Source organism: Saccopteryx bilineata, chromosome 2, assembly GCF_036850765.1.
Source record: "Saccopteryx bilineata isolate mSacBil1 chromosome 2, mSacBil1_pri_phased_curated, whole genome shotgun sequence".
In the NCBI taxonomy this organism is placed as follows: domain Eukaryota; kingdom Metazoa; phylum Chordata; class Mammalia; order Chiroptera; family Emballonuridae; genus Saccopteryx; species Saccopteryx bilineata.
In genome coordinates this window covers 249,056,198-249,073,101 of record NC_089491.1, presented here as the reverse complement: position 1 = coordinate 249,073,101, position 16,904 = coordinate 249,056,198, and the positions used below count along the sequence as shown (strand labels likewise).

The window sequence follows — 16,904 nt, the reverse complement described above, 5'->3', positions numbered from 1 at the left end:
ATGCTTGGAACTCCTGTCCCCTAAGAGATTCTTCCTAACCCAGAGCAGAAGCTAACCAGTGCTTGCAGACCCCACAAGAAGTGAGACTGAGTGGTTTCGGGCAGTGAGCAAACTCTCCTGGGTCTGTGGTGAGTTCAGCCCAATGGCCAGGTCAAGTTCTGACTGGCTGGCCAGTGGGGTGGATGGAGCCCCCTGGGTGGTGGGGTCTGCAATACAGGCACAAGTCAGCTTTTGTCTCCTCTTTTCCTTCCCCTAGATTCTAAGAACTGTGACTTTCCCAATTTTTGCTATGGTCAAGTATGAGGAATGAGTAGGATGGGCACTAAAACTCATCTGTAAGCTGGCTGTTTAGAACAATGGTTCCCAGAAAGCTCTAGCTAATGCACAGATACTACATGAGTTGACATGCCATGGCCACCACCTTGAGGGACCACTCCTCTTTCTTCTTAGTCATTTTCCATCACTCATAATGCCAGTTTTAATAACCATGTTCTAAGTGAAAAAGGCAGTTGACCTTTCTGGAACACTCCTAGATGAGTGGCCTCTCCTTCCTGTGGTAGTTTGTGGCCTCTCATCTGGTCAAGTCTTCTTTGGACAGATGTCCTCAACTTGCATCGGTGGGCTTAACAAATAGGTCAAATTTCAAGTAACTCGACACTATTTCCCTGATTCTAACCCAGCAAATGGATCTAAAGATATTATGAATATTCAACTTGTATGTGTTTAAGCATAAATCTGAAGTGTTTCTCGACTGGTGAACACATGGAGGGGCCCGAGAACAGCGTGCTGGGAGAAGAGGGAAGCTGTGCACTCTTTCCACACACCTTTCCCTGTGCATCTACTCCATCTGGCTGTTACTAAGCTATATCTTTTCATCATAAACCTGGTAATATAATCAATTTTGCTGAGATCACGAAAGGGCACTCAATGAAGTAACAAACTGAAGACTATAAGAAAATGGAAACTAAGGCAGCACAGTATAATGGAGAAACTGTAATCACATTGTAAGTAATAATATTATTGTTATTTTGAAACTATTAAATATATATAGAATAAAGCAAAAAGGTAGTATGTTAATGTTCCTAGGAACCATTATGTTTAGTCTTAAAAGACTCAAACATAAAACCAAATAAAATAAAAAGAAAACTTTATAATACTACATTTGAACTGGAAATATCAGTATCATCTCATGATGTGTATATATTTTAAAAGTCCCTATCTAGCCTGACCTGTGGTGGCACAGTGGATAAAGTGTCAAGCTGGAAACGCTGAGGTTGACGGTTCAAAACCCTGGGCTTACCTGGTCAAGGCACATATGGGAGTTGATGCTTTCTGCTCCTCCCCCCTTCTCTCTCTCTCTCTCTCTCTCTCTCTCTCTCTCCCCTCTCTATAATGAATAAAGAAAATCTTTATAAAAAAATTTTTTTAAAATAAACTTTCCTTAAAAAAAAAAAAAGTCCCTATCTACCAGAAAGTCCTAGAAAGTCCTAGCTCACAGTCCCAATGGCTGTGAGCTTGCTTAGCATTCAGAGTACAGTGTTATAACAGTGTTTCTCATAAAGAGAACCAGAGTTCCTCACAAACAGGTGATTCCAGGTCTGAGTCAGAGAAAGAACAAGAGCCTAGAGTATCGTGTACCCCTGGAAGGCAGGGAGGCTCCCAAAGACTAAAGATCAAAGATGAGCAGATAATCAGAAATCCCCATTGTCAGAAAGACAGGTCAAAAATAAATGTAGCTAGTGACTGGTACACACTGAACACGTCAAAATCCAGTAGTTTATGATATTTGGGAGAATAAAAGAGAAAAACTTATTGGTCATCTTTGAATAATGCTAAGGAATTAATTCTTTTTTTGGGGGGGTATTTTTCTGAAGTGAGAAGCGGGGAGGCAGAGAGACAGACCCCCACATGCACCCAACCAGAATACACCTGGCATGCCCACTAGGGGGTGATGCTCTGCCCATCTGGGGCTTTGCTCCGTTGCAACCGGAGCCATTCTAGTGCTTGCGAAGGAGGCCATGGAGCCATCCTCAGCACCCAGGTCAACTTTGCTCCCATGGAGCTGTGGCTGCAGAAGGGGAAGAGAGAGATAGAGAGAAAGGGGGAGGGGTGGAGAAGCAGATGGGTGCTTCTCCTGTGTGCCCTGGTCAGGAATTGAACCCGGGACTTCCACAAGCCAGGACAAAACTCATTATTTTGAAAACTAGAAAAAAAAGAAAATAAATTGGGAATTATTTTGAAAAGCAGCTTATGTAAATAAAGTAATAGCTAACTAAAACCACAGCCCACCGCATCTCCACATGCTGCTGCTACACACTCCCCACAGCCCACTCTGGCCTGCCCTGCTAAGTTCAGACTGAACACACAACCACCATGGAGCACAGTGTTCTCTGGTGGCCACCACGTGCTGTCTCATGGAAACCCCTGATGTCCACTCCTACTCCTGCCCCTTCCTCCACTGAATTAGGCCCTTCTGGTAGGCCCAAATGGAAGCAAGCACACTGGAGGGGAGAGAGGGTAAAGGGAGACATTACGTGGAGGAAAAGTGTATCACAATAGTACAGAGCTGGGACCAGTGTAAAGGCAGCAGCTTGGTGAATGCCCAGGATCAGAACCACCTGCTGAGTTGGAAGGCTTCTGACAGCTACCTAGCTAGGGCAAGACCCGGCCTATCAAACGAGGTTGGCTGTGATTCTAGAAGTACTTTGGAACAAGATGAAACACCCTTCCAATCCATGGGGAGGAAGTCAGCCCCAGGATACCCAGCCACTGTGGTCATGGCTACTATGGGGATGGGAACAGTGAGAGGTGGCCCACAGGTGGGGTGTTTTCACAAGGCTCAGCCAGAATGCAGTGGGGAAAAGAGGCTGGCACAGGGCATAGGGGGGTAGGATTGGCAGCATCGGGGAAGAAACAGATGTTCAGACATAGGCGCTGCCCTGAGGCGCAAGCAATGTGTACTCTGGGCTGTGGTCACCCCATGGTTGTTTTCTGTGCTACGCCCTGTGCTAGGCAACTTTTGTACATGGGCACAGTCATAGGTTGAACTGTGCTCCCTGCCCCCAGTGCTTCAGAATGTGACTGTATTTTAAAATGGGCCTTTAAGGAGGTGATTAAGCTAAAATAAGGTCATCAGGATAGACCTAATCCAATATGACTGGTGTCCTTATCAGAAGAGACACAAAGAGGGACAATCATGTGAGAGCACAGGGAGAAGGTCTTCTAAAAGCCAGTGAGAGAGGCCTCAGAAGAAACAACCCTGGCTAACAGACACCTCAGTCTCAGACTTCCAGCCTCCAGAATGGTGAGAAAATACATTTCTGTTCTTAAGATCCCTCCCAAGTCTGTGGTGCTTTGCTATGGCAGTCCTTGTGAACTAGTACATACATCATCTCATCTAACCTTCCTCACCACTGCCCACTAAAGAGACGAGGAGGCTGGATTTAGGGAGCTAGGAAAGTTGCCGAGACTCCATCCAGCAGGTTGCGGGGGAACCCAGGCCTGGCTTCCCAATCTGAGCAAATGGCTGAGAACACTGAGAACTTGCTCACTCTGCAGAGTGAGATTGGGCCTTATAGGGTGAGCGGAGGGCCTCCTGGCTATGGTCACAGGTTAGTGGCCCTGCTCTCAAGGCACTGCACAGCTTGCAATCCTTGGGATAGGCTCCCACCAGGCTGGGCATGAGGGCTGGACAGCATGTCCTTCTTGTCAAGGGTTGCCTCCCGAGTGCCCAGAATAGCTCTCAGAGTAAAGAAAAGAACAGCATGCATAGGCACAGCCTTACCTTGTCATACCTGAGGGCCTGCACGATCTGGGGGATGTAGAACAGGATGGCATCCTGAAAATGAGGAGAAGTGATCATGACCCCAGAGAAGGAGGTCAAATTGTTACCTCTAGGAAAGGTAAGAACAACTCAACATGGATGGATGCCTTAGGTTCCCCAACCTAGTACTGGCCCTGCTGTCACTCAGCCTATAAGATACTGCCCTTGTTGGAGACTATAGCAGGACTGAGAACCTGGGAAAGCCCAGAGGACAGCAAGGAAAATGTCCAATGGCTCAAAACACATGATTGGTGAGAAAAAGCTAAAGGAACAATGTTCTGTGCCTATAAGGAGAGAGAGAAGGGCCCACCTGCGCTCACTGCTGGGCACCTGCTTGGGAATAGGACTGACATTACAGCAAACCTGTGTGCTGGAGCCGCAGGAATTCAGGCCCTCCCTGGAACATTCTACTGAACCTGTTATTGTGTCTGCCATGTGGGGTCACTGGGTAATAAGCCTACACAGTCACAACTGAAACCAAACCCAAGTAAACTTCCTTTTTAAACTCAGATACTGGCCCTGGCCGGTTGGCTCAGTGGTAGAGCGTCGGCCTGGCGTGCAGGGGTCCCAGGTTCGATTCCCGGCCAGGGCACACAGGGGAAGCGCCCATCTGCTTCTCCACCCCTCCCCCTCTCCTTCCTCTCTGTCTCTCTCTTCCCCTCCCGCAGCTGAGGCTCCATTGGAGCAAAGATGGCCTGGGCGCTGGGGATGGCTCCTTGGCCTCTGCCCCAGGCGCTAGAGTGGCTCTGGTCGCAGCAAAGTGACCCCCCCGGAAGGGGCAGAGCATCGCCCCCTGGTGGGCAGAGCGTCGCCCCCTGGTGGGCGTGCCGGGTGGATCCCGGTCGGGTGCATGCGGGAGTCTGTCTGACTGTCTCTCCCTGTTTCCAGCTTCAGAAAAATACAAAAAAAAAAAAAAAAAAAAGTAAACTCAGATACTTTAAGTTAAAAAGAACTGTAACTAGTAGACACACTTGAATTAGACTAAAATCTATCTTCTATCACTAATTGAACAGAAATGAGGAATGAAGACATGTGCTAAAATGGACAAAGGTTTAATCAGGTTATGTTGGAGTCTGAGATAAAGCCTGTCTTTCATCTTTCCACCTAAACACTGCTGGATAGTACCACTAAGGCCAACTCCAGCAGGATTGGGGCTTACCGGTGGGAAGGACCGCAGGACTTTCACCCCATACTGTGCAGTGAGAGGATGCGGTGGGTACATGGAAGAGAAGTAGGAGAGACCTGTGGGTGGGTCTGCAGGCGCCCAGCATAGCACATGGCTGAGCTCAGGTGCATCGGCATCAATGGTGTGCCAGGTGACCAGGAACTGGGAAGAAAACAGGGAGATGGTCTGCCTCAGGCGGTACCTGGGCCCCCTGAAAATACTCGGCCCCATCCCACATCACAAAGATGGCCCCGAAAAGTGATGATTATAAAGCATTCAAAACAAAGTGGAAAAGGCTTCTGGCAGTATGTGCAACAGCATAATTTCAAATAGAGTGAAGCACATTTGATACTTTTCTATTCTAAACAACAAATGCTTTATACGAGTGGAAAACACAGGAAATTAGAAAAATCATTATACTACTGAGGTCACCAGGTTTTTGTCATATTCCAGGCATTTCTGAAGGCCATTCTGTTTTTGTGCATTTTGAACCCAGGCGCTGGCATGCACTACGCTACCTTGATAGCTTCAGGAACATCACTAACAGCTCCTGGGTCCAACCGAACCAGACGGGTCACTTCACTGCCAATGGCTTCTGTGTTCTTGAACCTACAGCCAGAGAGGGTATGGGTGGGAGGGCCTCACCAGCAGAAGGGGAGCCAGAGAAAGCCCTGAACTGAGGGATGCAGATCAACCCCAAGTGGTAAATACTACATGACTGACATACTGAACACAGTGTTAATACAATAAATAGAATTATGATTGGCTATGATGAAATGCCAGATCTCAAACAGGAATTATCCTATCTCCCCATTCAAAGGATGCCTCCCTTTACAGTCCTTGCCTTCAGAACACCACCTTGCCCTGACCCCCAAAGGGACCCATCCATAGGCCAGAAGGTACCGTTAGCAACTGGGCTGGTACAAGTTTTCAGGTGTCACTGTCTCAAACCAACACAAGAAAGACTTTCTATAAATACTGTCAGGCTGTGGTTCTGATCCAGTGGACTGAATTAAAACCAGGAGGAAGCTGTTAGTAAGCAAGATCAGAAAGCCCAATCTTGTGAAATGATGACATTGGATCACTTACAACAAAATGGTGGGATCTTGATAACATTATACGGAGTGAAATAAGTAAATCAGAAAAAAAACAAGAAAAAAAAAAGAATTGATGCTTCTCGTCTCTCCCCATTCCCGCTTGTCTGTCCCTATCTGTCCCACTCTCTGACTCTCTTCTCTGCCTCTGTCACAAAAAACAAATAAACAAAAAAAATAAAAACTGAGGATATAGCCTGACCAGGTGGTGGCGCAGTGGATAGAGCGTCGGACTGGGATGCGGAAGGACCCAGGTTCGAGACCCCGAGGTCGCCAGCTTGAGCGCGGGCTCATCTGGCTTGAGCAAAGAGCTCACCAGCTTGGACCCAAGGTCGCTGGCTCCAGCAGGGGGTTACTCGGTCTGCTGAAGGCCCGCGGTCAAGGCACATGTGAGAAAGCAATCAATGAACAACTAAGAAGTCGCAACGCGCAAGGAGAAACTGATGATTGATGCTTCTCATCTCTCTCTGTTCCTGTCTGTCTGTCCCTGTCTATCTCTGCCTCTGTAAAAAAATAAATAAATTAAAAAAATAAATAAAAAAATAAAAAATAAAAGCTCTGAAAGGGGCAGGAACCCTTAAAAAAAAAACAAAAAAAAAACCCTGAGGATATAATTCCGCATTTTGAACACTATGGGTTAAATAATCAGGTAGTTAGTTAAAATTGCTGAGTTAAGAGCTAATAATATAATATTATTTTTTTATTCATTTTAATACCTAACATTCTTCATTAGGCAGAAAAAGTAAAAAACCAAAATGAATAAACTTAGCTTTATCAAAGTAGTACTTAGTCAAAAGTAATTTTATTTCTATAATTTGTATAGCTTCACCTTAACAAGAAGATTTATATAACCTTAATTTATAGATTTCTGAAGCTATTAGCAAAAATTTATATTATAATTTTAATATTCTATAAAGTAGCCCTGGCTGGTTGGATCAGCAGTAGAGCGTCAGCCTGGCATGTGGAAGTTCCTGGTCTGATTCCCAATCAGGGTACACAGGAGAAGCACCCATCTGCTTCTCCACCCTTCCTCCTCTCCTTCCTTTCTGTCTCTCTCTTCCCCTCCTGCAGCCAAGTTTCCATTGAAACAAAGTTGGCCCAGGCGCTGAGGATGGCTCCGTGGCCTCCGCCTCGGGTACTGGAATGGCTCTGGCTACAGCGGAGCTATGCCCCAGATGGGCAGAGCATCGCCCCCTGGTGGGCATGCCAGGTGGATCCCGGTTGGATGCATGTGGGAGTCTGTCTGACTGCCTCCCCACTTCAAACTTCAGAAAAGTACATATATATATATATATATATATATATATATATATATATATATATATTCTATAAAGTATTAGTGGAAAGAGTATATTATTACCACTTGGTTGTGAGATGTTTCCTTAAATACATGTTATAAAGGGAAAATAAAATTTACTAGATTAAGAGAAAAAAAAAAAGGCCCAATCTTGTAAGCATTCACACAGGGGACACAATTCCTCTGTTGGGATTGAATGTGAGGGCCCTGGAAGTCCCTCTTAGATTTCCATTAATCTAAGAGTTTGGTCCCTGTACGAGCTTCCATGGGAGAGTTCACAGTACCCTCGGCTCCTGGCTGCCTCCTCTGAGCAGCCTGCCACTGAAAGACGACATTTAGGAACAAGCCCAAACTCTTCCCAGGTTGACTCTCTGAAGTAGCCTCTTTGAATAAGATGAGGGCCCTGAATGTGCTGATGTGACCTTCCTGGGCTCGAGTGTGCTGTGGCACCCTAGGCAGGAGTCTATGCTGTGTGATAACTGCACAGGAGGACTGGGTCAATGTCTAGGGCAGGTGACCAGCCAGCTAATATTGCTTCCCCGACTATCCTTGATGATATCATGTCACACTCTTCCCTACTAAGGCCCCCTTCCTCTGACAAGGCCCCTGTCAGGAAAATGTGACCTGGGCCCACCTGGCTGGCAGCTGCACGGCCAGGTAAGGAGAGATGCTCCAGGCAAGGTTCACATTATCTTTCCACTGCTTTTCACTCAAGCTGATGTATTTGGACCTCCAGTTGGCCACGCTGTTCTCTGCGGTCTGGTCCAGCTCCAGTTCTGGGGCTGACAGTGGGTTGTACCATGTGATGAGACGTTCAATCTCAGTGGCCTGGAGAGATGAGATAGATGCTGATGCACCTTCTGCACATGCCCACATGCTGCTCTGCTCCCCTCACCTCCCTGGTGTTATGGGCACGTGGTGGGTGGTGCCTTACCAGCAGAGACAGCAGCAGCGTTCTACGCTTCATGTAGTATTTGTGCAGCTGGGATCCCCGGTTGGTTTTCTTGGACATACCTGAGGAGGAAAGAGGAGCCATATATGTGTTCCTTGGAGGTCACTGGCCCACCCTTTGTTTCTAGAACCCTGAGGAAGCTGTTTTTCAGTGCTCTGTCCACCATCTGAGCTGCCAGGATATAACTCAGACTTGAGGAACCTGCCAGCAAATCTTCAACTGACCTGACTTCTTAGAGATGGTTGACATGCCGCTGGACAGGGGGTAGGTGTTGATCCAGCCTTGCGTGGCCTGTTGGCGAGAGCCAACAGCTATATCCAGATTGCTCCGAGTGTCTTGGTTATCTGTGGGCAAACACATCATTGCTTCTAGAATGAGGTGTCTGAATTTTCACCGCGATAAGGCAATCAGTGGAATATAAGGGAGAGACATGGCTGATGATGGCTTTGCAGAACTAACCCAGACATATCAGAAGTTCTTTATTTAACCATTCTAGATGAAAAGCTTATTAAAATTTATATCTTCCTCCTAGCCTTTCAGGTAGAATAAAACAAATATAGGAATCATCTTGATAAATGAGAGCAGTTATCTCATCTCCAGCACTGTGCTATCTTTTAATATGGCAGTAACTTGAGGACCTGTGTGGACAGATGATAAGAGCTGTTTCCCTGTTCTAAGTGGAGCCAGGAAGCTGACTTAGGAAATCACTGTGCCCGCCTTTTCATTTTTCTTTATTTTTCCTGGCAGTCAGGTTGTCAGCTGTGGGTCTAGCTGCAGAAACTCCATTTTTTTTTTTTTTTTTTTACAGAGACAGAGTGAGTCAGAGAGAGGGATAGACAGGGACAGACAGACAGGAACGGAGAGAGATGAGAAGCATCAATCATTAGTTTTTCATTGCGCGTTGCAACACCTTAGTTGTTCATTGATTGCTTTCTCATATGTGCCTTGACCGCGGGCCTTCAGCAGACCGAGTAACCCCTTGCTGGAGCCAGCGACCTTGGGTTCAAGCTGGTGGGCTTTTGCTCAAACCAGATGAGCCCGCGCTCAAGCTGGCAACCTTGGGGTCTCGAACCTGGGTCCTCCGCTCTATCCACTGCGCCACCGCCTGGTCAGGCCATTCATTTTTAATTTATGGTGTGTAATTGACTCATGCTTAGAGAAACAAGAACATGGTTTGCTTTCAGAGGTTTGCTGCTTACTTACATACTTTAGTGCCTCTTCCTTACCATGCGCCCCCTCCACCCTGGCTCTTATTCGTTCTCAGAAACTCAGTTCACATGTAATCTTTTTCAGAAAACTGTCTTGTTTTTCAGAAAACTTGTCCCCAACTCCAGTGGGCCAAGTGCCTCTACCTCTACTTGAGGTGTGCTCCCACGATCCCCTCCTGTTGAAATCACCTGCCGGTTTGATTGTCTCCTACCAGTACTGGCCTGTCAGGTATGCAGTGGGTGCTCATGAACTGAGCTGGTGCTGGGAGAAGTTGCGCTGATGACATCTGCTCAGAGCCTCCTGTGCTCATTCATGCTCCTCAGCTGGGGCTGAAGAAGTGATGGCCAAGCAGACTTTGGGCCTTTGGTGACTGTCCAACATGGCCAAGGCCAGGGCTCAGCTGGGTCTAAGTGCTCTTCTGACCTGGCTCCTTCAGGGCTGCCCACTGCACACCTCTGTCCTGACCCATCCCCACCCGACCACACGTGAGCAGCTGCACTGCTCAGAACTCTCACCTGGGGGAACAAGCTGGTTGGCGTTTAGGTACTTCTTATCTGAGAACATGGCAGTCCAAAATTTAATCATTATGCTTATGTCTTCACGCAGCCTCTTTTCTCCTTGAGTAGGGAACTTCGGGGGACAACTTCAAACAACCACAAGGGGATAAGAGTTGAATGCCTGGAATCAGGGACTAGAAGGCAGCACATTGTAAAGCAGTAAAAGGTGATACCAGTGATATCTGAATAATGAGAGGTTAGCCCAAAGCTTGTCATCAGCACAATTATCTCAAGAGTCTGCAAGGGAAAGTGTGATGTCCTCAGAGCCCCTTGTGAGGACCTCTACCACTACCCCCAGCACTATATGCAGCTCTCAGCAGAATAGTGTGCTTGTGGCAGATGTGTATGAAACCACAGCAGTTTCCATACAACACTCACACTTGCAAAGCCCCAGGAGGCAGCTGTTTGCAATTCTTCATGCAATAATCATTCATATTAAAAGGATGCACTTAATCTCTTACATCGATTGAACTGAATTGTTATTTATCTCACAGGGAGGCTAAGTACACACACAGAAACACAGCACAGAGCTGAGGATATTCAAATCCAGGGGTGTCAGAGTTGCTTAAAGAGGATGCTGGCATAACCCAGGCAAACTGTTTCATCCTGTGAGTGACTTCTGGGGATCCAGGACAACCAGAGGGATTGTCTGGGGCTGGGCTGTCACTGGACAGTGTGCAAATTGGGGGTGGGAGAATACCTGAAGTAGTCAAAGGCAGTAGAATAGATCTTCTCACGAAGCACGTTGCGAATGGTTGCATTTAGAACCACGTCAGCATGCAGGAGGGACAGCCCCAGGGTCAGCAGTCTAAGAGAGAACCAGGGGCTGAGTCAAAGCTGTGTGGTTGGGACCAAAATTCTGTGGGGTCTGGGTCTACCCTGAAAACTACTGGACCCTTGAGCTCCAAATGACAGAGCTGTAGGTTGCCAGGACTGCAGCATCAGCCAAGTGATTACAGTTTACAGGTTCATGTACCTGAAATGTCTCAGGAAAGGTTCTTCTTCTTTTTTTTAATAAATAAATTTTTATTAATTTTAATGGGGTGACATCAATAAATCAGGGTACATATATTCAAAGAAAACATGTCCAGGTTATCCTGTCATTCAATTCTGTTGCATACCCACCACCCAAAGTCAGATTGTCCTCCGCCACCTAGGAAAGGTTCTTCTTCTTCTTTTTTTTTTTTTTTTTTTTTTTCCTTCATTTTTCCGAAGCTGGAAACAGGGAGGCAGTCAGACAGACTCCCGCATGCGCCCCGCCGGGATCCACCCGGCATGCCCACCAGGGGGCGATGTTCTGCCCCTCTGGGGTGTCGCTCTGTTGCATCCAGAGCCATTCTAGCGCCTGAGGCAGAGGCCACAGAGCCATCCCCAGCGCCCGGGCCATCTTTGCTCCAATGGAGCCTTGGCTGCAGGAGGGGAAGAGAGAGACAGAGAGGAAGGAGAGGGGGAGGGGTAGAGAAGCAGATGGGCGCTTCTCCTGTGTACCCTGGCAGGGAATCGAACCCGGGACTCCTGCACACCAGGCCGATGCTCTACCGCTGAGCCAACCGGCCAGGGTGGAAAGGTTCTTTTTTTTTTTTTTTTTCTGAAGCTGGAAACGGGGAGAGACAGTCAGACAGACTCCCGCATGCGCCCGACCGGGATCCACCCGGCATGCCCACCAGGGGCGACGCTCTGCCCACCAGGGGGCGATGCTCTGCCCCTCCGAGGCGTTGCTCTGCCGTGCCCAGAGCCACTGTAGCGCCTGGGCAGAGGCCAAGGAGCCATCCCCAGCGCCCGGGCCATCTTTGCTCCAATGGAGCCTTGGCTGCGGGAGGGGAAGAGAGAGACAGAGAGGAAGGAGGGGGGGTGGAGAAGCAAATGGGCGCTTCTCCTATGTGCCCTGGCCGGGAATCGAACCCGGGTCCCCCGCACGCCAGGCCGACGCTCTACCGCTGAGCCAACTGGCCAGGGCGGAAAGGTTCTTCTTAAACCTTCACTTTTGTTGGAGTAAATTGAACAAGATGTTAATATGCTTATGCCATAAGCTTAAGTTTAACAAACTATCTACAAGCTACCTCCTGAGATGCAATCATCACCTACAGTGCTCTGAAGGGAGAACATTTAATTCAAGTTAAAAAAAAAGAAATTTCACCAGCTTGAGCATGGGATCATCGAAATGATCCCATGGTTGCTGGCTTGAGCCCAAGGTTGCTGGCTTGACCTGATCCTCCTGTCAAGCTATGTACAAGAAGGAATCAATGAACAAATAAAGTGATGCAAGTAGGAAATGATGCTTCTTATCACTCTCCCTTCCTGTCTGTCTGCCTGCCTACCTGTCTCTCTCACAAAAAGGACCTGGTTCTGCAGGTAAGGGATCCTGAACAAGTATCTACAGACAGTGCTGTTCTGTGATGAAGTTAAGTATGGGAACAGACAGGGAGCTCCTGATCATTTCTACAGCAATTTCGCATTGCTATGTGGGTCCTTTTCTAGTAATTCATTTTCATTGCACTTTTAAAGGTATAGGTTGCTGGCAGATTTAAAATTAGAGAACAAAAGAGCTACTTCTTCCTCGCAGTTATTTGAGAATCACAGCCCAGACGGCACCCAATGGGCTGCAAGAACACAGGTCTGGAGCTGAGAAGAGGGCAGACAGAGCTGGCATCACCAGTGGGCAGCAGGAAGGGGTACAGGCAGGAGAGATGGCATATCCCAGTGTGGAGATTCATACCTTCCCTCCATCTGATCACCCAGGCAACTGCAGGCCCAGCTCAGACCCCTCTACACAACAGGCTGGCCCTTCCTGCTGTGTCCAGAGCACTTCTGATCATAGCACCTGGCTTGGGGTCCCCCACCAAGCCACACATCACAAAGGGTAGTATGTGTCCCTCCTCGTGTGTCTGGGATTTAGCACAGGACATGGTGTGCAGTTGGCATGATCTTCTGTGGACATCTCAGAGGGGGAAAGTGACTTGTCCAAGGTCACTGCCTAACCCCAGCCTAAGCTTGTCACACCACTTGCTATTTTTCACTTACCACTATGTCACCACAATTTTGCTGCCACCTACCCCCAACCAATTCAGAAAGGCTGCCCAATATTTGGCCACCCAAGGTCCCTGAGTAGATTAGCTTCCTGGATACTCCCCTGCTGTGGACAGAATAATGCCTGACTTCCCAGCCCTGAAGGGTGCTGTGGGCCAGTCAGTTTATGGTGAATAAATGACCAACCACGGGAAATCCCCAAGGAGAGGGCCCACAACACCAGCAACTTAGCCCCCCAACAAAAGGAGGAGAGTCCCTCACTTGAAGCGAGGCCCAATGGCTGCCACGTGCCGGTTCATGCTCCCCTTGGCTCCACCAATGTTCAGGGACATGGAGCGCTGCAGCAGGCTGGAGAAGATCTCCACTTGGTCAGAGCTGCAGTACTTGGCAATCTCGAACCGCTGCACCAGGAACTGAGAGGAAAGGACAATATGCTGCCTTGCAGGTGCCTGGCTGGCCCATCCCTGGAGCCAGTTCAGCCAGCTGTGGAAGAGCTCTGCGCTCAGGAGAGCAGGTATTGGTCTGAGGGAAGCAGGGAGAGACTGGCAGGGGCCTGGGTAGAAGGCTGGAACAGCCAATGCCTCCCAGGTAAGACAATCTTAACCCTGGAGCTGTCTGCTCACCAGGCCATGGGCTCCCGAGGGAGCTCCCACTACTGGAGTTAGAGAGGCAGAGCACAGCTAAGCTTGGTAGGCAGTAGGGCCCAGGCACATACGTCAATCCAGATGTAGTGAGGGGTCACTTCGGGGGCGCAGGGTTTGGGCTGACTTGCTTCTGATGCTGCTAGGGGGTCTGCTTCCTTTATCTCCGCAGAAAAAAGGCCGAACTTCTGCTCCACTGTCATCTGCCAGGCCCCTGCCATCTCCCGCATAAACTGCAAGTACACGACTGTTGTTAGCTCAACATAAAGCACAGAGAAGTGTTCACTTATTATTATTTTTAATTCTAAAAGGAATAGGTGCTCACTGAACAAAGTTTAGAAAACCAAGGGAAGTATAAGTAAAAAATAAAGATCACCACCTAACCAGGCGGTGGCGCAGAGGATAGAGCATCAGACTGGGACACGGAGGCCCAGGTTCGAGACCCCGAGGTCACCAGCTTGAGCGAGGGGTCACTTGGTCTGCTGCAGATCCTTGAGCAAGGCACATATGAGAAAACAATCAATGAACAACTAAGGTGCTGCAATGAGGAACTGATGCTCTCATCTCTCTCCCTTCCTGTCTGTACTTGTCTGTCCCTGTTTCTGTCTCTCTCTGTCTCTGTCTCACACACACACACACAATAAATAAAGATCACTTATGATCCCAATTCTTAGCCCCCCCCTTTTTTTTAACCGAGAAGCCAGGCCATGCTCTATATGCTGGTAGCCAGGAATGCTTTGTGATGGCAGGAAGGCCTCTGAACCAGCAAGGGCAGAACTGGATTCTGCCTCTAGAACACACTTCCTTTTCTCCACCCCACATGGACATTGCACAATGCCTGCATGCCACTAACCAGGCTGAGGAATAACTCTGGGAGGTGAGTGGAGCCTGCAACCTCCATCAGGCTGGGCAATGGATTCTGCAGGGGAATAGCCTCCCCTGTTGGTTGTCTGATAACACCAGGCAGCTCTTTCAAGGGCATCCAGACCCACCTGCAGAGTGGTGGCAACTGAAGCTTGGTGCCTAGGTCTCTGCTCAGTATTTATTTCCTCCTCCTTTCTTACAGTTTTGTGTGGGTGTCCAAGTGACCAGTCACAAACACTCATCCAGGCCTCTGTTGGTTGGGGCAACCATAGGTTTTTTTTTTGTTTGTTTGTTTGTTTTGTATTTTTCTGAAGCTGGAAACGGGGAGAGACAGTCAGACAGACTCCGGCATGCGCCCGACCGGAATCCACCCGGCACGCCCAACAGGGGCGATGCTCTGTCCACCAGGGGGCGATGCTCTGCCCCTCCGGGGCATCGCTCTGTTGCGACCAAAGCCACTCCAGCGCCTGAGGCAGAGGCCAAGGAGCCATCCCCAGTGCCTGGGCTATCTCTGCTCCAATGGAGCCTCAGCTGTGGGAGGGGAAAAGAGAGACAGAGAGGAAGGAGAGGGGGAGGGGTGGAGAAGCAAATGAACGCTTCTCCTGTGTGCCCTGGCCGGGAATTGAACCCGGGACTTCTGCACGCCAGGCCGACGCTCTACCGCTGAGCCAACCGGCCAGGGCTGCAACCATAGGTTTTTAATAGCACTAATGAGCAAATGGGAATCATGTGAGTGAGACCCTGGGGAAGGGCATGACAGTAGTGCTTGGCTTGGCCCTCTGCTCTCCATTCTGCCTGGAAGTACAGAAGCCATATGGAGAAGAAAGGCAGGGGACAGCTAAGACAAATCCTGGAGGACACATGGGAGAAAAGTATGTGGGCATCTGAGAAAAACAGCCTAAAGCTGGAGCACGCCTGGATGGCAGAGACAGCAGGGACCCCAGTGTGCATACAGTGGGGAAAGAAAGGGGAGCAGATGGGGATGGAGTTGAGGAGGCAGAGGGGTCTTGCAGGTCATAGAGACCAGTCTGCCTTCTACTCTACATGAGCACAGGATGGCACTGACAGGTCTGGGGCATGGGAGAGACCTGATTAAACCCATGTTTTTTTTGTGTGTGTGTGTTTTTTTATTTATTTTTTACAGAGACAGTGAGTCAGAGAGAGGGATAGACAGGGACAGACAGACAGGAATGGAGAGGGATGAGAAGCATCAATTATTAGTTTTTTGTTGTGCATTGTAATACCTTAGTTGTTCATTGATTGCTTTCTCATATGTGCCTTGACCGCGGGCCTTCAGCAGACCAAGTAACCCCTTGCTAGAGCCAATGACCTTGGGTTCAAGCTGGTGGGCTTTTGCTCAAACCAGATGAGCCTGCGTTCAAGCTGGCAACCTTGGGGTCTCGAACCTGGGTCCTCTGCATCCCAGTCTGATGCTCTATCCACTGCGCCACCACCTGGTCAGGCTAAATCCATGTTTTACTTACTCACTCTGACTGCACATGGAGAAGGGGGAGAAGGGTGCTGGGGAAGCAGGGAGGCTGTCCCCCTAGTCTAGGAGAGGGGCGAAGGAGGCTAAGGTCAGGAGACAGCAGTTGGGATGTGGAAAGTGGTCAGCTTCTGGTAAAAGGTAAATCTGACAGGATTGGCTGAGGATCATTTATTTGTGGGGAGTGTGAAAAAGGAAGTCAGAGCTGGCTGTAAGAATTTATCTGAGCAGGAGGAAGAACTACACTGGCATTTACAGAGATTGGGATATAGGCAGAGGCCAGTATGGGCCCAGTTCATTAGTTCTGAGTCATGATTTTGAGCCCCATACCAAGGGATCAGAGTTCTTATCTACCTTAGTGAAATAAAGGCCCCAGACCCTCACGAGATGTGTCCTCCTACTAAAATGAGATCAATAAGCTCGCTAGCTCTTTATCCCCCATGAATGCAAAAGATATCAAGACAGCATTAGTGATTGCCTCTGAAGTTGGGGTTATAGATGATTTTTGTTTCTTCATTATCTTCCAACTTCTCCATAATGAGTATAGTTTTTATAATAGAAAAGCTTAAAACCCAGAATGCAGCAATACAAAAGAAACAGAAATAAAAGCAGAAAGGCCTCTGGGGTGCTGCTGGGCCTGGACAGCAGGTCCTCCCAGAGGCAGAGATGGGGAGTGAGAAGAAACAGATGACCTTCAATCCTGAGCAAACAGTAAGAAAGATCTGGATAATATATAGTTTAAAAAACAACAACAACAACAAAACAAAAAAACAACAAAAACCCAGCCTG

The 16,904-nt window shown here is 48.4% G+C and overlaps 1 protein-coding gene across 1 annotated transcript in view; it reads right to left on the bottom strand.

The window, feature by feature from the left end:
- The window catches only part of PI4KA (phosphatidylinositol 4-kinase alpha), a 130,424-nt gene that overhangs the window by 11,471 nt on the left and 102,049 nt on the right, over positions 1 to 16,904 (bottom strand). The window contains exons 33-42 of the mRNA XM_066259944.1: positions 13,840 to 13,998; positions 13,386 to 13,537; positions 10,798 to 10,905; positions 10,056 to 10,183; positions 8,556 to 8,675; positions 8,314 to 8,393; positions 8,014 to 8,207; positions 5,507 to 5,597; positions 4,983 to 5,150; positions 3,785 to 3,838 (exon numbers count right to left, since the gene is read on the bottom strand). Coding sequence (XP_066116041.1) covers positions 3,785 to 3,838; positions 4,983 to 5,150; positions 5,507 to 5,597; positions 8,014 to 8,207; positions 8,314 to 8,393; positions 8,556 to 8,675; positions 10,056 to 10,183; positions 10,798 to 10,905; positions 13,386 to 13,537; positions 13,840 to 13,998 — 1,254 coding nt within the window. The remainder of the gene's footprint in view (positions 1 to 3,784; positions 3,839 to 4,982; positions 5,151 to 5,506; positions 5,598 to 8,013; positions 8,208 to 8,313; positions 8,394 to 8,555; positions 8,676 to 10,055; positions 10,184 to 10,797; positions 10,906 to 13,385; positions 13,538 to 13,839; positions 13,999 to 16,904) is intronic.